Source organism: Myxocyprinus asiaticus, chromosome 24 (genome assembly GCF_019703515.2).
Source record: "Myxocyprinus asiaticus isolate MX2 ecotype Aquarium Trade chromosome 24, UBuf_Myxa_2, whole genome shotgun sequence".
Taxonomy (NCBI): domain Eukaryota; kingdom Metazoa; phylum Chordata; class Actinopteri; order Cypriniformes; family Catostomidae; genus Myxocyprinus; species Myxocyprinus asiaticus.
In genome coordinates this window covers 777501-798205 of record NC_059367.1, presented here as the reverse complement: position 1 = coordinate 798205, position 20705 = coordinate 777501, and the positions used below count along the sequence as shown (strand labels likewise).

At 38.5% G+C, this 20705-nt stretch overlaps 2 protein-coding genes across 5 annotated transcripts in view; both read right to left on the bottom strand.

The window, feature by feature from the left end:
- The window catches only part of LOC127414552 (synphilin-1-like), a 285700-nt gene that overhangs the window by 113140 nt on the left and 151855 nt on the right, over nucleotides 1-20705 (bottom strand). The gene's annotated exons all lie outside the window — the stretch shown is intronic.
- Nucleotides 1-20705, bottom strand: part of LOC127414562 (putative histone-lysine N-methyltransferase PRDM6) — a 60762-nt gene that overhangs the window by 20615 nt on the left and 19442 nt on the right. For all 4 annotated transcript variants that reach the window (XM_051652679.1, XM_051652681.1, XM_051652680.1 and 1 more), the window contains 2 exons: nucleotides 18045-18172; nucleotides 9096-9220 (listed from right to left, as the gene is read on the bottom strand). In XM_051652679.1, coding sequence (XP_051508639.1) covers nucleotides 9096-9220; nucleotides 18045-18172 — 253 coding nt within the window. The remainder of the gene's footprint in view (nucleotides 1-9095; nucleotides 9221-18044; nucleotides 18173-20705) is intronic.

Sequence of the window (20705 nt, the reverse complement as noted above, 5' to 3'; positions counted from 1 at the left end):
AGTATCAGCATCATGGAAACAGATTGAGTCCACTTTTAACACTCTTTTTTGAAGAATTAATGATCATTATAGACACAAAAACTGCTCTGAATTCCCTTCAGCAATGATTCTAAACTGGCCTGCTTGCGACTGCAACATGAGTCTCTCAGGTTCGTTCAGATAGGGTCACGGACAGCTAGGGCTGGAGGAAAAATCGATTTTCCGATTAATCGCGATCTCCATTTGAATGATCCCAATAGCGATTCGTAAAATCACAAGATCAATCTTTTTATTATTAATTTGTTATTAACATAGTCATTTATGTCTAAAGGGATCGTAAACAGTAAGACAAAAAAAAAAAAAAAATTATTTGTATGAAAATCTCGTTATGTTGTTATTATTAAACAACAATAACGATAAATTGAAGAAATCACTCACTGCTCTTGGCTGTTTAACTTTAGTAGCTTTAATATGTATTAATGTAAAATACAGTGAAGACCAATCATTTACATATTTTTATGTTACATTATATGACTTTTTTTTCCAATTTTGAATATTTAATTGAGTACTTAATACTGCTGTTAAAGGGGGCCTGGGTAGCTCAGCGATTATTGACGCTGACTATCACCCCTGCAGTCGCGAGTTTGAATCCAGAGCGTGCTGAATGACTCCAGCCGGGTCTCCTAAGCAACCAAATTGAACTGTTGCTAGGGAGGGTAGGGTCCTCGTGGTTGTAATTAGTGGTTCTCGCTCTCAATGGGGCGTGTGGTGAGTTGTGTGTGGATCGTGGAGAGTAGCATGAGTCTCCACATGCTGTGAGTCTCCGCGGTGTCATGCACAACGAGTCACGTGATAAGATGCGCGGATTGACAGTCTCAGAAGCAGAGGGAACTGAGACTTGTCCTCTGCCACCCGGATTGAGGTGAGTAACCGCGCCACCACGAGGATCTACTAAGTAGTGGGAATTGGGCATGGGCAAAAAAACTTCAAACACATCTTTTTTCTATTGTTTTTATTTGTTCTGTAGCTTGTAATTTGTTCTTACTTTACTGTTGACTGTTTCATTGTATTGAATAATTACTTGGGAATTTGAAAAAATTGTAACTTTTTAAATTAGTCACTATTTTGATGAAGTATTGAAACAGGTATTGAGAATCATCATCAGGGGTGTAAAGTAACTGAGTAAAAATACTTAAGTATTATTTTTTGGGATTTGTTCTTTACTCGAGTGCAATTTAAAGGAATACTTGTACTTTTACCTAATTACATTTCCAAAGAAAAAATAGTACTTTTTACTACAATCTTATTCAAACATGAAAAGTACTCGTTACATTTTTGCGACCTTTTCACTGCATCCGATAAATGGATAAATGTGGAGTTCTGACCATCTGCAGAGGCGAAATTTCAGATCTGATTTGAGCTTCAGATATGTTGAAATATTTGTGTGACTAGACCGTATGTGATCGCCCGACTGAATGTGATTTATTCACTCAAAACTATGAGCACGAAGTGAGAAACACTGACTAAACTTTATTCTAAACGCCTGCTACTTCTACAGATTGGACAGGTATGAAGTCAAAAATTATCATTCACATTGCAGATATATATATATATATATATATATATATATATATATATAAACAGGGCTCGAGTTGAGGGGGGATGCAAGGGGATGCCATCCCCCTTGTTGCAAGAAATACCAAAAATCATCCCCCTTGTAAAACCACCATCCCCTTTAGATTAATTTTGTCATGTATTACTTAAAACTAATCATGCAAGTAAAATATTAAACTTTCTACATTTGATATATAACAGCTTTTAAATCATTCTATTTCGACATGTGGGGTTGCCAGATTTCTATAGGTGAAATCCCACAATTAGATCTTCACACTTGAACAGTTTGGATATATTCTGGCAGGGTGACGCTTTAGTCACGCAATCTGGCAACCATGAGCATGTGTGCTTTCTCTCCACTGTGATAAGATGACAGTTTTCTGAAAACACTGGCAGGTATGTTGGAGTTTAGCCATGCATTGATTTGTCCTTCCTAGTGTTCACATGAAACTTATGCCACTGAAGGTAATGCAAATTTTCAAAGATTTTGAGCAATTTCAAAAATGGCCAAGAGAACAGTTCAAGGAAACATTTTGTCTTTCATTAAAAAGAAGAGAACAGAATGTAAGATATTGCTATGACGAGCGTACAGTTACAGCGTGTACATATTTTTAACTTTTCAAGGTTTCGCCCATAAAACGCTTTTGTGCACCACATCAAAGTCATTGGGTGAAACCAACATGTATAAGGTAGTTATTTTGTTGTTTATGTTGACCATAAAAGCCATTGAACAGAGCGGACACCTTTAGACCCTCAAGTTTTAAAAAATATCTGATATTCATTTTGACATTTTTATGAAAAGGCACATTTTGTTCATGTGGTATAATCCTGAGAAATCTTTTGATATTCTTGTCTCAGAAATTCATAATATTTTTAAAAATATATTTTTTTACCTTGAAAAATGTGTTTGAAAGCTTTTTTGGAAATTAATGATGAAGTTGTTTTTACTCTCATGTATTCAAGGTGCAAAGAAAGTATTATAATACCTTTTTACTTCAATGCAAACGAACATTGCGTGACTTTGGGAGCGTTTTTCATCAAATAAAATGAAGTGATTCATTACACGTCTCAGGGCAGTTCTGAGGTGAAATGTCCACTGTGTGGCGCTAAAAGCGAGTGAAATGTTGTCCTGAACAGATGAGGTTTTTAAGGTTAATGTTCTTTTGAGATTTAAATCAACAAAACCGATCGCCCTACCCCAAACCTTAAACCTAAACCTAACCGATAGTGTCAGAAAAAGCAAACGTGAGATGAAAAACACAATTTCTGAAGCAAACACGTTATTTTGTGGTGCTTCTATGACACTTTCAACCAGTAGTGGATTTAGGTATGGGCGACATGTGCAGTTGCCCAGGGTGGCATCTTGCAGGGGGGCGGCACGAGGCACCCACACAGACCCCTTAATATTAGCAACAGCATTCTCTAATAAGAAACGCACACCAGTGCATTCAATAAGGAATGTGCATAGACACCGACAGTCATAATTATGATTAAAAATGACAAAAAACACATTAAAGCCATCTTATTTACTTATTACTTTTTAAATTCATAGTAATAGAGGTGCATTTAAAAATTCCCTTGTTACATTGGACCATTTAAAATGAACTATTGAATTTAAAAATGTGCTTACAAATTCTTAGAAGAATCTTAAAGGAAATGGTGACCATTTACAAGACCCGTACATGCTGATTATAGCCTACTGATTAAATTATAATCTAAAATCTTGATGTAGCCTATCATTCATTTTACCCAAGAATTTTACTGCATTCCACCCATGGAGTCGCAAGTTTGAATCCCAGGGTGTGCTGAGTGACTCCAGCCAGGTCTCCTAAGCAACCAAATTGGCCCGGTTGCTAGGGAGGGTAGAGTCACATGGGGTAACCTCCTCGTGGTTGCTATAATGTGGTTCTCGCTCTCGGTGGGGCGCATGGTGAGTTGTGCATGGATGCTGCGGAGAATAGCGTGAAGCCTCCACACGCGCTATGTCTCCGTGGTAACGCGCTCAACAAGCCACGTGATAAGATGCGCGGATTGACGGTCTCAGACGTGGAGGCAACTGAGATTCATCCTCCACCACCCGGACTGAGCGAGTCACTACGCCACCACAAGGACTTAGAGCACATTGGGAATTGGGCATTCATGTTTTATATGTGTACAGGGGACATTTAAGGTATAATACAGTTGCCCCCCCCAGTCAAAATGGTCTTGAACCACCCCTGTCATGCATCCAATCAAACTACAGTATTTTGGCACAAATTCATCTGTCACTTGGTAGAAGCTCATCAAATTAGACAGATGCCAACATGGACGGGTTGTGTAACATAAACTCATCCTAAAAAAAAAACCAAAAACAAACTACACAAAATCATAGAAAATACCACACAGACATTTAAATGCCGTTTCATAGATTAATCCCATTAAATGTTTATTTTAATTTTTAAATCACAATTTTTGTGTTGTTTTTGCATTTACAAAATGTTAAATGTTCCTATTGTCAGCCTATGACATGGTAATTATTTTTGCATACTGTTTGGGCCTGTAAAGTTTATGGTAATATTAATATACTTTCATTTATTTGTCTTATTTTGACAATAAAGAATGTTGGAACTGTGTTGGTAATATGTTTCCCAAAATCTTTTTTTTTTTTGCAAAATGCAGTACTAGAAAGTGGTTTTGACAGTCTCCGTTTACAATGGAGGAAAAAGCGTAAACATAGAGGCATGAACATAGCAAAATCTATGCATTTTCAACCAAAACCTATTAGTGTGGATGTGGCCTGAGTTACTGAATTACTGACAGCTGAAGTGAGCTGCTCTTTCTTTCACCGGTGGACTGCAATATTTCTATTGCTACACTGCAGATGAACTCACTTCTACAGACAAGAGTTTCATATGAAACTTTACATTCAGTACAGCAGAGGAGAAACACTTCTATAGACACCACATACCACATTCTTCATCACGCAACACGCTGTGTACATAAACATCACATTACCCGACTGTAAGACGAGACATGTGGGAGACCGTTAGACCTTCCTGATTTAATAAAGCGGGCACACTGAATGCAGTAAAATATGAAGTGTGCATCTGTGTGCCCGTAATATGTTTGATGTACAGGGAAGATATTTCAGTATTCGGAAAGAAGTTTAAAGTAAACAAAGATTTTTAGAAGAATATTTCAGCTCTGTAGGTCCATACAATGCAAGTGAATGGTGGCCAGAACTTTGAAACTCAAAAAAGCACATAAAGGCAGCTTAAAAGTAATCCATACGACTCCAGTGGTTTAATCCATGACTTCAGAAGTGATATGATAGGTGTGGGTGAGATCAATATTGAAGTCCTTTTTGACTATAAATCTCCACTTTCACTTTCGCTTTCTTCTTCTTTTGTTTTTGGCAATTTGCATTCTTCGCGCATATCGCCACCTACTGGGCAGGGAGGAGAATTTATGGTAAGAAAGGACTTAAATATTGATCTGTTTCTCACCCACACCTATCATATCACTTCTGAAGACATGGATTAAACCACTGGAGTTTTATGGATTACTTTTATGCTGCCTTTATGTGCTTTTTGGAGCTTCAAAGTTCTGGTCAACATTCACTTGCATTGTATGGACCTACAGAGCTGAAATATTCTTCTAAAAATCTTCCTTTGTGTTCTGCAGAAGAAAGAAAGTCATACACATCTGGGATGGCATGAGGGTGAGTAAATGATGAGAGAATTTTCATTTTTGGGTGAACTGTCCCTTTAAGAAATTCCATTTCAATATGCATTCACTGACTGCAACATAAATACAAAATCAAACAATCACCAGAGTAGAATTATCCTTGCAGAGTCTGCAAATACTACGATTCAAATGTAAAACTTCTTCCTCACAGAAGAGTTTTTAATAGACAAACACTTTTAAAAAAATGTCATGAATGAAATGCATCTCAACAAGAGCTTTTAGTTTTGGGACAGTTTTACTCAGGTCTTTCTTCAGCAGTTCTTTGGATTAGAAGGCATAACAAACTCAACTGAAGACTTCACGGCTCTCCTCGCAGAATTTCTAGCATTTACAGTATCACATCTATCAAATCAGACAACACACTTTAGAGGAGAGTTTGGAAGAAAAGTGACTTCTCTAAACACAACACAACCAGACTGAAGTCATAAAATCTGTCTCGTGTAAACACTGAGCTGTCAGACACTGTCTCAACTCCAGGATTTCTATTGGCCAGCGAACTGCACAGAAATAATTGCAGAATGTTTCACGAATTCCTGGGAGACTAAAATACTGTTGACCTAAAATGCACCAGCGCCGCTGCTAAACATCGAAATCTGTGATGTGGGTGAAAATGGACGAGGCCAAAACCGACACAGAGCCGGTGTAGAACAGTCATGAACTTTCAATATTAAAAGATATACAGTCCTGTACTGGAAACTGAAAACTATTCTGGGTCAAGTTTGCCCATGTAGCGCTGATTAAACATTATGACAAACAGATGTGATAGATATTTGATGTTTATTCTGTATATGAAAGAAATAATTGAAAACACTTTTGTAATTCACACATGAGCATCACTAGTGGCATAACTTGGATCTTATGGGCCCCAGTGCAAAGAACCTGTCGGGCCCCCTCCTTGGGGGGCCTCGGTAATTTTTCCTTGCCCATCAGGTCCGCAGTCGTTTTTGGTTGACCTTTGCAGGCCCCCTCTCACCCCAGGCCCTAGGGTGGCTGCCGACCCTGCCCTCCCTGTGGTTACACCCCTCAACATTAGAGCTATTTTACACTCTTAACTGCATATTATTAGTAATATGTATGTAATCCCCAACAGAAAATGTCAATGCATCTTAAAGGAATAGTTCACCCAAAAATGAAAATTCACCCTTATTCCGTCTCAAACTCGTATGACTTTCTTTCTTTTGCGGAACACAAATGAAGATATTTTAATGGAGATATGCTGTCTGTAGGTCCAGCTACAATGCAAGTGAATGGTGACCAACACTTTCAAGTTCCAAAAAGCACATAAAGTCAGCATAAAGGTAATCCATACGACTCCAGTGTTGTAATCCATGTCTTCTAAAGCGATGTGATCGGTTTTGGTTGAGAACAGACCAAATTATAACTCAATTTTCACTATAAATCTTGACAACGGCAGTCTAGGCATGATCATGATTTCAAGCTCGATTGCACTTCCTAATGCCAGACGCATCGGGTCACTGACAAATAAGGTTGTCCGAGTTGATAAAAATGAGAAATCTTTTAAAAATCTAGTTTAAGGGGGTCTGGGTAGCTCAGCGAGTATTGACGCTGATTACCACCCATCGAGTCACGAGTTTGAATCCAGGGTGTGCTGAGTGACTCCAGCCAGGTCTCCTAAGCAACCAAATTGGCCTGGTTGCTAGGGAGGGTAGAGTCACACAGGGTAACCTCCTCGTGGTCGCTATAATGTGGTTCTCGCTCTCGGTGGGGTGTGTGGTGAGTTGAGCGTGGATGTCGCGGAGAATAGCGTGAAGTCTCCACACACGCTATGTCTCCGCGGTAACGCGCTCAACAAGCCACGTGATAAGATGCGCGGATTGACAGTCTCAGACGCGGAGGCAACTGAGATTCGTCCTCCACCACCCGGATTGAGACGAGTCACTACGACACCACGAGGACTTAGAGCACATTGGGAATTGGGCATTCCAAATTGGGGAGAAAAAAATTAATTAAAAAAATCTAGTTTTAAACACAAGTGTCATATTCATAGAAATGTAATATTTGTGTCGAGTTCGGCTTCATACATAAAAAAAAATAAATAAATAAATATATTTATAGCGTTTTCTAAAAAAAAAAAATAAAAAAAAAATAAAAAATTCATCACTTTAAAAATGTCATGTGGTGTAACCATCAAGTAAAAGGTATTAAAATACTTTTCTTGCACCTTGAATACATGAGATTGTATGCAACAGAGGTAGACTTATATATCGGTTTTACCGATTAATCAGTGCCGATAGTTGCTTTTTTGAACTATCGGTTATCGGAAAAAACACAGATAGTTGCAGATCTTTTTTTTTTTCTTCATGTTCCTCTATGGCCAAAACCCTACATCTGGTGAATATATAGGCTATAAAAAGCTTAATTTGGTGAATATTTACATACTGTGACGGAGCCAATCACTGTCACCATCACTGTTTAAGAACTAATTCACGATTATTAATACGAAATGTTATTAAAAAAAAGGCGCATATGAATCACAGACATTATTGAATGATTATTTATATAACCTTTATTTATTGTTGAGTTTGATTTTGACTGACAGTGTCGCTAGAGAAAAGGAAAAAAGTATTTTATAATACCAGAATACCGGATAATTGACAAGTAAACTCTGTTGATCTACTATTGATAAATGATGATCTACTGTTAATGAATTACTGCTCATACAATATTTATTAGTCCATATAACAGTGTTTACTTTAAAGTATTTCTATTGTAATACATTGTACTGTAGATGATTGAAAGAGTGCATGTTTTACTTGGAAGCACAGACATTTCAAAATAAGAGTTTCTGGTCTATTATGGGCTTGTTTATAGATAAACGTCCCGTGTTATGCACCAAATCTTCTGGTGCATAACAATAAAATTGGATTTTAGTCATTTTGGACTCTTGTAGCCTCTATGTCTGTGCCCGTCACAGTAAGGAAAGACTAAGAAAATGTTTTAGCTTTCAATTAATCTATTTTAAAAACTATCGGCCGATTAATCGGTTATCAGCTTTTTCACCACCTTAGTTTTTTCGCTATCTGCAATTTCACTATCGGTTGACCTCTAGTATGCAACTTAAACATGAATTTCAAAAATGTTTTAAAACAAATTTTTCAAGATGAATTTTGTATTTATTTTTTTACAAATATCATGCATTTTTGATTCAAGAATATCAAGAAGTTTTCTACAGGTTACTCCAAATAACCTGAACAAAATGTGCATTTTTATAAAAATGCAAAAATATGTGATATTATTTAAAAACTTCACACACAGTCATGAGGGTCTGAAGGGGTTTTCATGTTGGTTACACCACTTGACTTTGACTTTGAACTTTGAACTGGTGGACAAAAGTTTTTCAATTATAAATGATATTTTAAAACCAAATTGTTTCACAGCTTATTTTTAAGAAATATTAAAAATAGATTATTCTGCACTACTCATGAGACGCTTACGGTTACACCACATGACATTTTTTACTTAAAGCCCCAGAAAAAAGATCAAAATGACTTTGAAATCAGAATTTATAAACATGTTCATGATGAGGTGTATTCAAGTAATTATTTTGTGTGAATTGCACTTTTTTTGTGTGTTACGTCATTGACACGTGCAGATCACTTGGAAGTATAATTGAGCTTGAAGGTTTGGTCACCACTGACTTACGTTGTATGGATATATTCACCTCATATCTCCATCAAAATATCTTTGTTTGTGTTCCACAGAAGAGAGTAGCAAACGTTTTTGATAAGATGTGAAACAGATAGGAAGAGACTCACAGTTTTCATCTTGTGCGACGCACTGCAGCGGGATCCCGAAGAAAGACGTGTAACTGTCGTTGTACCAAACCAGCAGTTCAGTTCCACGAGGAATATCAGAACACGCTCGGTAGAATATACATGATCTGAAATACAAGCAGACACATTGACAACATTAAAACATTGATTTGAAAATAAAAAATGATTCATTTTCACATCACAAGTTTTGTGAAAATTGTCAAAATTACACTTCAAACTTCAATCATTGAAGGTGTTTTTAAAGATTTCCTGTTTCAGTGGTATACCCAAAATTAAAGGCTTATAACTCGACAAAAACAACAACAACAACAACAAAAAAAAAAACAACAAGGAGGGTCAAATGTTGGGTTTCATTGTAAAGAAAACTTTTCAACATTTTTAATGATATATATTATGATACATTCTGAGACTCTCAGCATAAGAAACTGCTGAAAAAAAAATTGCCAATATTTTTCTTATTTTTCTGATTTTACATTTTATATCTCTGGGTGTAAATAAAGCTCAGAAAAACTGCTTTTGTTTTCTTCCCAATCATGTCAACTGTATCTGAGAAAAATGTTGTGTTGATACGACAAAGCAATCAAAAGTTATAACATTACAAATATAATGTATCATAGTGTCCAAAAGCATCTCCAAACAAATAAAACATAATAATTGTACATAAGAACTAATTACACATGCAAACACAACAATGACTAAAGGTTTGCATAGCATGCAGACATGATTTTAGTAATGAGATTTCACAGAATGAGTTTCATTCTGTGTCATTTGAGTCATCATTGAGTCTGTGTCATGTATTTGGCGCCATCTCCTGGTGGCCATATGTAACATTGTGCTTCATGTGGATTATCTAATGATCTATGCATCTGATTATCTTGTGTGTGGACTCATTTGAAAGATAATCACCTCCTCTAAGTAATTGTGTGTGATATTTTATGTTCAGTTTGACCATTTTGCTCGTATGCCACATTTTCGTTTATAACTTCACAAAAAAATATAGACATATACTTAGCTATTACTCACTATATTTTTGTCTGTGAGTATAACAAATATGCTGGTTGTATTCTACTCTTTGATAACTTTCCAACAACATATGACACATGACTATTTGATGAGTTTGATGTTTTTACTGATTGCAATAATATGTACAGTGTAATTTTTTACATACATTATCAAAACATAACACCTCTGATTTGTCTGTAAATTTCAAAGCACTTGTTCAGTTTTGGTCATGATGTCTACATGCATTGGAAAGTAGAGGTTTTAAGCTTTAAAACGATACTCATTTTGCGTTGGCCAAGACTGTTGTTGTTAATATTTTGACGATTATTTATTATATTGATGCCGGAAGGCCCATCCGAGCTTAAAGGGTTAAATTAATCCTGCGACACTTTTATTTCTTCCAGGAAAAAAGTGAGAAGAAAAAAATCTCTAAAATATAATAAATAGAAAGAAAAATAGAACATAATTATTTATAATTATTTCAGGAACCCTTCATTAGAGAAAAAGTGTTTTCGTTTTTAACAATTTAATCCCATTGAGTGGATAACTGGACTAACTGGAACTCTACCTTTAACCTCAAACCCTAATTTAATTTGACCCAAACCTTAACCCTCAACACTGGACAAAGCGACGCTTTAACTGACAGACATAAATGCTATGTTTCATCCACACACATCAGAGGAGCCGTGACTTGAGGAGAAAAGGCTACAAATATTTGACAATAAGCTCTTTGGTCTTTGCTGAAGTGCTGAGATCGGTACATTTGATTAATTCTTTCCACCACAACATCAAAATAAAAGAAGCGCTGAGCCCATAAATCAAAAACATTTTGTAACCCACAGGAGAGAAAACACAGCATGAGAAACACACGGCTCTAGCATGTACTTTATCCCCTCAGTTCGGCTTCACTCAATATAAACACACTGGAACACACAAATAAATGTAGTGGGACTCAATGAGTCGGCGTGGCGCTGAGAGAGGCCTGTTTTCCGAGCGATGGGTGGTCTCGCACACTTTCGGAGTGTAAACCAGCACCGTCTCTTACAAGCCTGCCGTCACTTCCAAAACGCGCACAAATCACGGCACACATCAAAGGCCAGTTTTCCCCTCCGTCTTGGATAACATTCCCCACGATGACATGTATTTAGTATTGTGGTTGGATGACTCATAAAGACAGAGGCGGGGCGTCCCAACACACATGCCAATGAACATTACTGTCAGCGCAAAAACACAGCGGCTCGAGCTTCATCCATCACGAGCGGCTTTGAAGAGTATTCCATTTAGATATTGCAAATCAAAACATATGAAAGTTGATCCAGCGGTCGGATGAAACATGTCACCCTACAACACTGTCTCATCCTGATCATGTGCTCACAGGGAACATCTCTACCCTCCTTCAAATCAAGAAGCTCAAAGGCACTTCTGTGTAACATCAACTGTAGACATCTGAGTGAGACACACATCCACTCAAACTGGCTCACTTCAGCACACTTTTGGCTTCCATGTGAAATGCATGTTCATACGAGAACTTCCATTATTGCGCATACATCGGTTCTTGCGCGAATATGCATCAAGCTATCCATGAATGAGCTTCTCTCATGAACCTGCATAGGAGAGCTGGGCGAATTGAAGCATTTTGGCGAAAAAGGAATTAATTTTTGCTGTTTCTCACTCAAAATGATCGTATGGCTTCTGAAGACATGCATTAAACCGCTGGAGTTTAGGGCTGTTGCGGTGGCAAATTTTACGTTTTTTAATAATTTTATTTGTATTCAAATTACGTGTTTATTGTGGATCAAACTGTTGATGTGCATTCCCCCCCCGAACTGATATCACTTTGCTTAAATTAGTTCACATATACTATATAGTCTAGTCAAAAAAGAGTTAATAATGTTGACATATTATAAAGATGTATAATTTGTCAACATTATGAACAATTTTGAACATTACACTATATGGTAAATGTGAACTAATTTAAGCAAAGTAAAGTCAAACCCATGGGTGGGGTCAATGATCATCAACAGGTTAAAGTTTGATCCACAATAAACACGTAATTTTAATACAAATAAAATAATAAAAAAACTTTGCTTGTACCCCTGCCCCTCAACCACCGTAAAACACCGTTCACCGGCAGTAGTTGGCCATTAAACACAGCAGTGTTAAAAATTTGCCATCGCAACAGCCCTAAACTCCAGCGGTTTAATTCATGACTTCAGAAGCAATCCGATGTCATGAGGAATAAAAATGTCCTTGATATTTTGAATATAAAAGAGGTCTTTCTACTATAAAAACATACTGTAAATTTCAGAACTCAAAACTTAATCCCCAATGCAATAAAAGCATTTATTGAAACCAAGCTGCAAAAATGCCTTGATATCTCTACATCCGCGACTACCCTACGTCACTAGCTGCACATTAATTCATGACTGCCTCTACAGCTCAAAAACATCAACGCCTACTTTACATCATCGCACCCTTGGCCCTGCCCACTGGTGCTTCAGTTTGTGAACTGAGAGAGAAGGACAAACAAGGCCTACTGTGGCCTAACTATTCCTGAACACCAAAGGGGACCCATCTGGTCTATTTTTAATTATTTTAGTATATAAACATGCACTAGACACTGACATCTTTGACCGCTTGATACATATCTCAGGCCACTATTTTTTTTTCTCCCCTTTTCTCTCCAATTTTGAATTCCCAATGTGCTCTAAGTTCTCGTGGTGGCGTAGTGATTCGCCTCAATCCGGGTGGCGGAGGACGAATCTCAGTTGCTTCTGCGTCTGAGACCGTCAATCTGCGCATCTTATCACGTGGCTTGTTGAGCGCATTACCGTGGAGACGTAGTGCGTGTGGAGGCTTCACGCTATTCTCCGCGGCATCCACGCACAACTCACCACGCGCCCCACCGAGAGCGAAAACCACATTATAGCGACCACGAGGAGGTTAACCCAATGTGACTCTATCCACCCTAGCAACCAGGCCAATTGGATGCTTAGGAGACCTGACTGGAGTAACTCAGCACACCCTGGATTCAAACTCGCAACTCCAGGTGTGGTAATCAGCATCTTTACTTGCTGAGCTACCCAGGCCCCCCACTCTCAGGCCGCTTTTAAAAGACGCGGTGTCAAGTTACAATTCTGTAGAGGAGATGCCATTCTCTGTCATTCAGCTGCTGCCTCTTGTTTTTTAGAGCCCAAACACATCATGGGCACATTCTTTCACCCATCTGTGCTATTTTTAATCATGCGCTGGATGGACGTCTTTGATTGTTTAGATGTATTTCCGGCAATGTGCATTTCAGTGCAGGATGATACTGGAAACTGGATGTAGATGTTCAGTGTATTTCAGAATGGATTGCATGTTTTTTCGGCTCATATCAATATACAGTTGAAGTCAGAAGTTTACATATACTTTAGCCAAATACATTTAAACTCAATTTTTCCACAATTACTGACATTTGATCATAGAAAATTTCCGTGTCTTAGGTCAGTTAGGATCACTACTTTATTTTAAGAATGTGAAATGTCAGAATAATAGTAGAGAGAATGATTTATTTCAGCTTTTATTTCTTTCATCACATTCCCAGTGGGTCAGAAGTTTACATACACTTTGTTAGTATTTGGTAGCATTGCCTTTAAATTGTTTAACTTGGGTCAAACATTTTGGGTATCCTTCCACAAGCTTCTCATGATAAGTTGCTGGAATTTTGGCCCATTCCTCCAGACAGAACTGGTGTAACTGAGTCAGGTTTGTAGGCCTCCTTGCTCACACACGCTTTTTCAGTTCAGATTGAGGTCAGGGCTTTGTGATGGCCACTCCAATACCTTGACTTTGTTGTCCTTAAGCAATTTTGCCACAACTTTGGAGGTATGCTTGGGGTCATTGTCCATTTGGAAGACCCATTTGCGACTGGGCTTTTACTTCCTGGCTGATGTCTTGATATATTGCTTCAATATATCCACATAATTTTCCTTCCTCATGATGCCACCCCCACAACATGATGCTGCCACCCCCATGCTTCACGGTTGGGACTGTGGATATAGATACTTGTCTATCCTGTTGCCTCCAGCATCTTCACAAGGTCCTTTGCTGTTGTTCTGGAATTGATTTGCGCTTTTCGCACCAAACTACATTCATCTCTATGAGACAGAATGCGTCTCCTTCCTGAGCGGTATGATGGCTGCGTGGTCCCATAGTGTTTATACTTGTGTACTATTGTTTGTACAGATGAACGTGGTACTTTCAGGCATTTGGAAATTGCTCCCAAGGATGAACCAGATTTGAGGAGATCCACAATTTCTTTTCTGATGTCTTGGTTGATTTCTTTTGATTTTCCCATGATATCAAGCAAAGAGGCACTGAGTTTGAAGGTAGGCCTTAAAATACATCCACAGGTACACCTCCAATTGACTCCAAGTATCCAATTAGCCTATTAGAATTTTCCAGTTGTGCTTGAAATGAACAATTTAATATATTCAGATGCAATGTGTTGGATGTGCATTATGTGTAACCCCTGAAATTTATTTTTATAATTCATGAAACAGAAGCAGAATGAATTTTTGTAAAAATTGTTTGTAAAGTTCTGACGTTAATTCTCGGATTCATGAAAGTTTTAGAAAAAGCCCGCACACTGTCGTAGCTTGCAAAGTTTACAACATTTCAGTCAATGAACTGAACCAGAGAAGATTAATGGTGGTGGACATCCTCCTCCCATTATTTACACTCATGTCAAACCAATTTTATTGACTTCTTGAACTGTTTGATTCACATTGAGTTTACATTCATTTGTATAAGAAACGCTAAAAAGGTTACTGTCACTTTAAGAGTTCAACGAGCGGCTCACAGTGTTCCAGTTCAGCAAACATTAACGAGAATCACTCAGTTTCTTTAACACATCCATCCTGTGTGAGATTAAAATGAATATTTGTTTTTTTATCTGACTGTAAAGAACAGAAAGGAGATTAAAAGACACATTATTCAGTGGAGTCCCGTCATCTTTGATGGACACACATTATACGGAGGAAACGATCTGTTTTAAGCTCAAGCACTTTTCAACAAAACAAGGTGATTTTCCAGGTATTCCTGTTCTTAAATTTCTAAAAGCTAAATTCAAGTACTATAAGGACCTTGTGTGAACGCTGTAAACAGTGTAGATAAAAGTGCAGTAGGGGTAAAATCAAGCAGATAGAGAGATTATGATGTTTGATTTAATTTATGATCACATGGACAGAAAACAATAATGCAAATTTTGAAATATCAAGTTATGCCATGATATGGTTCCTCATTTTTTTGGTTCGTGATAAATCAAAATTCAATATATCGTCCCATCCCTAATTTACAGCATTTACTAGCGAGTCTGGTGCCTTCCTTATATGGTGTTTTCATGGGCGTGGATGATGATAATCGTGAATGAGCATGCACACACCCCCCATTTATGAATGTTTGGAAGTCACGAACATTCACATGTTTTACTAATAAATCTGGGAAATATGAAGCGTTTGTGAATCTGGCGGAAAGTTTTCGGGAAAGTCCATTTTACACGCAAATTACTCTGAATTTACTCAAAGTTTCATGAATGAGGCCCAATGTCTTTAAAATTAGAAAATAATTTTATAAATAAATTTTTTCTCAGCCCTGCTGACAGCTCAACCTCACAGAGAGTTTAACTTTTTTGGACCTGAAAAAAAGCATCTGGCCTGGATTTCAAAATTGAATATAAATGTCCGGGATTTGGCTTTCTTCATATTGACATGCAGTTAGGACTCTCATACATCCTGTGTACTTGATACTCCACATCAGTTTTCGTGTTCACGTGTCCTTACGGGATTATTCTGACAGAGAGCGGCACACTAATGGTGATTGGCTGCAGACTGGATATCTCGGCTCGTCATCAAGCACCGTCGAAGGCCTTCTCAGTTGTGAGGACAACCTCGTTTCACAGCCTTCTTTGCCATGTTTTGGAGGATGCATCTGGTGTATCCTTTTTGGATCACCCACAATCCTTTGCACATGTCCCAAATTATTTAAAAAAGGGCAAAAAACCAGTCGCATGACGGCGGAGGCGGAAGCCTTTATGACACTGCTTCAACATTTTATTCACATTTGCACCAAGACACTATGTAGAAAAATAAAAAATGCAAGTATTTTAGACAATACAACAAATTAGAAGATACAAAGCACAAAAAATAAAGAAATAAAATGAATAAAAGGGCAATTACATGAAATTGAAAAGCTTTAAAAGTTTTATAATTTTTACAAGTCTAGGGTTCTCTTAAAATATAAATTCTAAGATCAGTGTTGCAAAATATGTATGTCATAAATTACTTTTTTTTTTCTCTCCCCTTTTTCTCCCCAATTTTGAATGCCCAATTCCCAATGCGCTCTAAGTCCTCGTGGTGGCGTAGTGACTCGCCTCAAACCGGGTGGCGGAGGACGAATCTCAGTTGCCTCCGCATCTTATCACGTGGCTTGTTGAGCGCGTTACCGTGGAGACGTAGCGCGTATGGAGGCTTCATGCTATTCTCCGCGGCATCCACGCACAACTCACCACGCGCCCCACCGAGAGCGAGAACCACATTATAGCGACCACGAGGAGGTTACCCCATGTGACTCTACCCTCCCTAGCAACCGGGCCAATTTGGTTGCTTAGGAGACCTGACTGGAGTCACTCAGCACACTCTGGATTCAAACTCGGAACTCCAGGGGTGATAGTCAGCGTCAGTAATCGCTGAGCTACCCAGGTCCCCAAGAAAGACTTTTTTGCATGACTCTAGCTTTGTGAATAAAACATTTTGCTAAAATAATTTAGGGATTAAGGACATATTTCTAGGGTTTTCTAAATAAGGTAAAATATCACATGGCTTTAAGATTATGGTTCTCCATGCACACTTACTAGACTGTCTAATTCTAGCGCTGAGTGTTGAGGAGGTGTCTAGTCTACAGACTCAGAGGGACTGGTCTAGGAAGAACACAGACTTACTAGACTGCAGCCTTCTGTTTGAGAAGCACCCTAAGTGTGCGGTCTTTTAAAAAATCTCTCTTTCTCTCTTGCTTTCTGTATGTGTGTAGGCAAAATGTCACCAGACGTGGTCTGCGCTCTCAACCAGAATAATAAATAACGTAAGTTGCGAAAAACAATGTTGACTTTGTAATATACTACTTATCAGGGAAACGTAAACTAATAGGACGGATAAAATAGACCATGATTAACATTTTACAACCCCTTCCTCTGATAGTGCAACCTCTGTACTTCAATGCTAAAAAATTCAGAAAATACAAAAACAAAACACAGATCAGGCCATGTGAGGGGTAGCTGTTTTTTTGTTTGTTTTTTTTGGTGCCATTTTTGACCTAATATTGACCTTAAGACATGTCAGTCTATTGCATACTGTGGCAACTCAAAAACAAACACAAAGACAATGTTAAGCTTCATTTAATGAACCAAATATCTTTCAGCTGTGTTTGATATAATGGCAAGTGATTTTCTAGTACCAAATGATCAATTTAGCATGATTACTCAAGGATAAGGTGTTGGAGTGATGGCTGCTTGTCTAGATTTGATCAAAAATGACTTTTTTCAAACAGTGATGGTGCTGTTTTTTACATCAGTAATGTCCTGACTATACTTTGTGATCAGTTGAATGCCACTTTGGTGAAGTAAAGTACCAATTTCCTTCTGAAACAGCAAAATCTGTACATTATTCCAAACTTTTGGCCCCCAGTGTACATGTTACAATAAATTTAATTTGTTAAATATATTAAATACAGTGCATCTCCTCCACTGTGTCCTCTTTTTGGACAAGCACGATATGGTCACCCTAGTTTATCAGAACAGACCTGTGCTCCATTTCTGGGTCATGACTGGCTAGTTTAGAAGCACTGGTTTAGAGTTTAGTTGATTCAGGTGTACATTAGTAATGTGTATCGTACCTGTACTGGACCACCATCATGTTCTGCTCTCCACAGTGTCTGGCACATCGTATGTATCTCATCCAGCTGGATTTACTGGGTTCATTACCATCAATAAAGTGCTGTAACGTGCCCTCCTGATCATAAATCTGAAAGAGAAACATTTACAAAACAATCAAAACTACTGTCAACAAACAATAATGCTGTTTAGACACACTTCATATCTTTATAGTTTGGTTCTACTATATGAAAATGATTTAACCAAAAAAGGGAAAATAAATAGAGTGGAACACAGAGAATAAACTGCTGTCTGTAAAAGTGACATGAGATTTTATTCTTGATCTTGATTCTCACCACAGCTTCTGTTTGTGATGATATATGGCATTTGAACACTGATATTTCATCTTTATAAAGCTTCATTCGACACACATTGCTTCACACAAAAGACGCAGAGATATAAACACAAAACAGGAAGAGCAAAAACAATGAATGAAATCAGGACAGTATAGATCGATTGCCTCAAGTTTGCTGACATTATAAAACATCTCTATAGCAGACGTCACTGGTGCAGATCTGACCCCTGTGACCCCGTGTGTCCGCTCTCAGTGTCTGTGACAGTGTGACTAATATCTCATGTTGTGAGTCACACAGGTTTGGAACAGCATGAGGGTGAGTAAATGATTTTCTGAGTGAACTGTTCCTTTAAGGGGTTTATTGTAACAGGCTTCTGCTCTCTAGAGTCCCTGCTTTCAATGTAAGTCTATGGGTTTTTTTATTTGAGGTGAAAATAGTAGGTGTGATCTCTTAGTAAAGTAACAGCACATCTCTCAACTCGCACAGTGAACAATCAGAAATACGAAAAAAATCCCATAGACTTACACTGACAGACGGTTCAAGCTGGTCAAATGTCAAAAACATTCAAATGTAAACATTCCTGTAACACCATGAGCAATAGTGATGTGTGACTAAACAAGCACCAGTAATAATATATCTGTTAACATTATTCAGCATCCTGTTTCAGTATAAACTACATTTACAATCTTTGTATTTACTCTCTCACAGTGTAATAAACGGGAACGCAGCACAGAAAACTCATTGTGATTGATAGACATCACTGGGATTTACTGCTCTCAATCAGTCAGGCAGGATTGTTACGACTCTAAGTTAGAATTACCGTAAACAGGCCATAAAGGTGATTTATGTGATTTAATCCTGACTGTAATGCTAATGGACAGACCAGCTCCTGATCAGATATCAGTCACAGTTACTGACTGCTGGAAAACAGACTTAATAGCAAAAGAGGATGCACAAATGAATAAACAGCAAATCCAAAAATGCTCAATGCAATTGTATTTACAAATCAACCTAGAACATGGAAAATTATTATTTTTGTATTGTTTTTAGGATGTTTTGACATATATCTTTTTCGGCAGAGGCTATTTGCACTAAGTGTAAAAAGCAACAAAAAGCATCTTTGCACTAAGTGCAAATAGCGTTAGATACTCTTACACCCCTGTTTAAATACATACAGTATAGTGACATCACTGCAGCATTTTTATTGTGTTTATTTGGAGTCCCACAGACAACCTACACTAACCCCTAACCTAACCTGTTAAAATTAAACATGGTTACAATTAACTACTATTAACAACATGTTACTATAGTAACACCGTGGTACATCAGAACTATATAGTTTCCAGCAAAACACATGGTTACTACAATATTACTACAGTAAAACCATGGTTAATTTTATCCGGATCAAATCCTTCTCTCAACTCCCTGACCTTCACTGTGACCAAATCACTGCGAGGAATCTCTTTTATTTATTACTATAAGTAGTTGTGGCAGGGAGGAGGGCGGGGCCGGGTCATGACGATGCTCACCCAGCCTCAAATCAGGCTAATCAAGCTCTTGAGAGGGATAAAGGCGAACGGAGGTGGCAGTTCGAGTTCGAGAGAGAGTTACGGGCAGCTGCCCTGCATGTGTTTATGTTTGTGTCTTTTTGTTTTATTAAAAGATTATTTATATTGTCAAGCCGGTTCTCGCCTCCTCCTTTCCATTGAACTTTGTTACACTGGTGCCAAAACCCAGGAAGGAGGAGGGATGCGCCGTAGTAGAGTCCTCGCCACTACCATCCACCCCAACGAAGCAGCCGCGGCCTTCCGCCGGGGGACGGAGGAACGGTCGCCAACCGCAAGGGGAGGAGGGGCTCCTAGCCGACCGCCTGGAGCGGTCAGGGCCGCTTCCGGGGCGGAGGAGACCCCTACCGACCGCTAAAACGTGGCGGGGTCAAGAGAGGACCGCCAACCGCGAGTGGGGAGGGGTTCCTGGCTGACCGCCTGGAGCGGGAGAACCGCTTCCAGGGGTGGGGAGACCCCTACCGTCCACCGAAAACGCAGCGGGGTGTTCCGTCCACCAGGGGCTGGAGGACTGCCTCCGATCCGCCTGGGGAGGCATGGCTGTCGTGCACTAGAGGGTGGAGGAGTGGCCGAGGACCAGGCTACGGCATATCGGAGAACCGGCGAGTACATTTTTTTTCTACAGTCTAAAAAACAGTCTTTGGCTTCACAGCAGTGTATTTACTCTTCAGCTTCACAACAAGGTGTCTACTTTAGCTTTAGTCATAAGAGACAACATAAACTCATAAATAATTAAGGTTAACGGCTTTGCAGCATTTAGCTT